General features: G+C 42.1%; 1 protein-coding gene across 1 annotated transcript; it reads right to left on the bottom strand.

Moving 5' to 3' along the window:
* Positions 1 to 148: 148 nt before the first annotated feature.
* LOC308308668 (interferon a3-like) lies at positions 149 to 2948 on the bottom strand (the record flags this gene model as incomplete). The annotated part of the gene is made up of 4 exons (XM_080754111.1): positions 149 to 241; positions 1358 to 1591; positions 2229 to 2303; positions 2790 to 2948. 4 exons carry the CDS (start codon positions 2946 to 2948, stop codon positions 149 to 151), a joined length of 561 nt encoding a protein of 186 aa, XP_080610237.1.
* Positions 2949 to 3646: the final 698 nt, after the last annotated feature.

Here is a 3646-nt window from a genome sequence, read left to right on the forward strand (position 1 = left end):
TGTGTGTGTGTGTGTGTGTGTGTGTGTGTGTGTGTGTGTGTGTGTGTGTGTGTGTGTGTGTGTGTGTGTGTGTGTGTGTGTGTGTGTGTGTGTGTGTGTGTGTGTGTGTGCGCGCGCGTGTGTGTGCGCGCGTGCGTGTGCATGTGTGTTAATGTGTCAGCGTAGCAAACAGCAGATGCAGTTGTTGAAGATGATGTTTAGTCTCCTTCCTGATCAGCTCCCATGATGCTTTGCTGTAACCCTGAAAGTACACAAAAACACCACCGTTAAAACTCTGAAAGTACACAACAATATCCCTCTTAAAACTCTGAAAGTACACAAAAACACCACCGTTAAAACTCTGAAAGTACACAACAATATCCCAGTTAAAACTCTGAAAGTACACAACAATATCCCAGTTAAAACTCTGAAAGTACACAACAATATCCCAGTTAAAACTCTGAAAGTACACACCAATATCCCAGTTAAAACTCTGAAAGTACACAACAATATCCCAGTTAAAACTCTGAAAGTACACAACAATATCCCAGTTAAAACTCTGAAAGTACACAACAATATCCCAGTTAAAACTCCTAAAGTACACAACAATATCGCAGTTAAAACTCTGAAAGTACACAACAATATCGCAGTTAAAACTCTGAAAGTACACAACAATATCCCAGTTAAAACTCTGAAAGTACACAACAATATCCCAGTTAAAACTCTGAAAGTACACAACAATATCCCAGTTAAAACTCCTAAAGTACACAACAATATCCCAGTTAAAACTCTGAAAGTACACAGACATACTGCTGTCCAAACTAATATTATTACTAACTCTGACAGTACACAAAAATACCCCAGTGAAAACTCTGAAAGTACACAGAAACTCCACACAACACAAATAAGTACACATAATAAAACTCTCGCTGAGGGTAGCATATGTCAACTTTTTTGTAAATGAATGCCCTACTTCATCATGCAAGAATGTCACACAAAAGTAAAAAAAACTGCTTTATGAGATTGTAGATCAGCAATTTCTTTCTCTATAAATTAAAAAATAAATAAAAAATTAAGTAGGAACAGTTTTGGACATACAGGGTTTTCACCTGACATCGATGATATATATACTAAAGCTACAACAAATGACATTGGTCCGACGTTTCATTGTTCCCGACATCCCATTAGTCCGACACTGGTGAATGCTAACCTGGTGAATGCTAACCTGCCGACACTGGTGAATGCTAACCTGATGAATGCTAACCCTAAACCTAACCAATTTGGGACTAATGAGATGTCGGACTTATGGGCAGTCCCCGTTCTTCCTGACAGTAGATACCATGGATGTACAGTACAGTACAGTATTACAGGTGCTTACCATGTTGCGGAGAACATTCTTGCGCAGTTTCCTGTAGTATCGTCTCAGCTTCCTGTCTGACGGCTGCTTTCTCCTCACGCAGGCACTCAGCTCCTCCACCTGTCTGTGGACGGTGACCAGGAACTCCTCCATCTTGCCGGAGTCCCAGGCAGCCACGGAGGACGGGTCACCGTGGTCGTAGAGCCCAGAGATGAGGAGCAGACTGTCTCTGATGAAACCTATCCTGGACTCCACCTGCAGAGAGAGAGAGAGAGAGAGAGAGAGAGAGAGAGAGAGAGAGAGTTATAGACAACTGCTCTTATGCCTTAACTCAGTCGGTGCCATATTTAAAGTGGGATGACCTCTTATATTGCCGGTTCGCCAACAAAGGGTTAAAAAAATAGTGTGCACGCTGGTGCACACATTCGTGCACAGATCATGCACTATGCATGTGCATGCTTTTCACAGCTTTCAAACAAAAAAATCCGCTTGGAAATCCGTTCAGGCATTCAGGAGAAAGGAGCCCTTATGTTTTCTTCAAATGTAAACAAACATGGCTGCCATGTTTGAAAGATGGGGTTGGTATGGGGGTTAAACATGCAATTTCGCGATCGCGATCATGCCTAGTACACTGTTGGAGGTCCAAAATTTTTTTTTTCAAAAAAAATTTTCTCAAAATTTTTTTTTTTTTTTTTTTATTATTTTTAAAAAAAAGACGTTCAGAAGACGTCTGGCAGGGAGGTCCATAGTGAAAAAGACGTTTTAAAGACGTTTTTATCATAGAAACATATTTTTTGGCAGGGTATGAGTAACTTAAATGCCTGACAGACAGACAGACAGACAGACAGACAGACAGACAGACAGACAGACAGACAGACAGACAGACACATACCTCAGCTGTTCTCATCTTCTCGTAGAAGGAAACGGGGAAATGAACAGGACATCCATCCTCAGTCATCTCTCCTCCCTGTGGAAACACAGTTTGCCTGATATTAACACTATTCTATACATTACAACATCAACTAGAAAGGTGCAATTCTGGGCAATTTGTTACAGAAAAGTTTACAAAAACCTTCCACGGAACTCAGTGGACTTTAATCCAAAAGTTACATGAAACCAGTTTTACTTTAGGTGACATAAATATTCTTGGACCTAGAACACTAGCTGGTTGCCTAATGAAAGACCTACAATGTCAGATCTAAATAAGCATGAACTCTGCTTGAACTCTATAGTCAAAAAACTACAAGGTAAATAGTCACAAGTACAGTACAGTAGAGTGCGGAGAGAATATGGCCTCACAGAAACCACAGGATAACAGGTAAACAATGAACCATAGCATCAGTCATATCATATCATCTTTTTTTTACAATTTAGAAAAACAGTTTTTTGCTCTGATACAGACATTGGTCCTTAATGTTAGTTCAAAAACTCATGCTCACCAACATAAACTCACCATCTGATCCAGCAGCGCCATAGACCTGTTGCTCAGGTGATCGTAGCCATACGTCAGCCAATCACAGGAGTCCGCTGTCTCCGCGCCGCTGCCCAGGGCGCCGCAGCCGCCGCTACAGAGGACAAACAGCAGAAACATGGCTGTGATTGGTCGATCCATTAGTCCAGTATTAGTAGTAGTTGCTCTGTGCATGGTTGCCATTGGTTGATTGGTCAGATCTGTCGGTCGAGTGGTATATGCCTATGATAGCTCTGGCGTGCTGCACGTGTCTGTGTCTTGTTGTGTTTGAGTGAGTTTGAGACATTATGAGCTGCTGTTACCTGGCCTTATACTCTGACCAGATGGGAAACGGAAAACAGGCAGAGAGAAAGAGATGGAGGAGAGACAGAAAGATGGAGGAGAGACAGAAAGATGGAGGGACAGACCGACAGAGAGACAGAAAAGGAGAGAGGGAAAGGAGGAGGCTTGCAGAGTGAAAGTGAAAAATCCCCACTTTCCATCTCTGCTTGCTGGCCTGGGGAGGAAGACACCTTTCAAGACATGAGTTGTCAAACTTTCTCCCTTCTCTTTGGTAGCACAAAATGTATACTGATAAGCAGCATGTTAAACCAGGGGTCTTCAACGTTTTCAGGCCAAGGACCCCTTTGTTGAGAGAGAGATGAAGCAGGGACCCCCACAACCTTCTCATAGATTCCATATAGTGTATTTTGTATTCATGGCGATTTGTGTTTTCAGATAACCACGCGAACTGTCAATACTTAATCAACTTGAGCTTTCACTCTGTACTTGGTCTGCTCTTTTTCCCCTCTACTCCAAACCTCTTTGCGAGCTTGTAGATCTGCTATTTTTGGCTAAAG

This window comes from Nannobrachium achirus (genome assembly GCF_963921795.1).
Source record: "Nannobrachium achirus genome assembly, chromosome: 1".
Taxonomy (NCBI): domain Eukaryota; kingdom Metazoa; phylum Chordata; class Actinopteri; order Myctophiformes; family Myctophidae; genus Nannobrachium; species Nannobrachium achirus.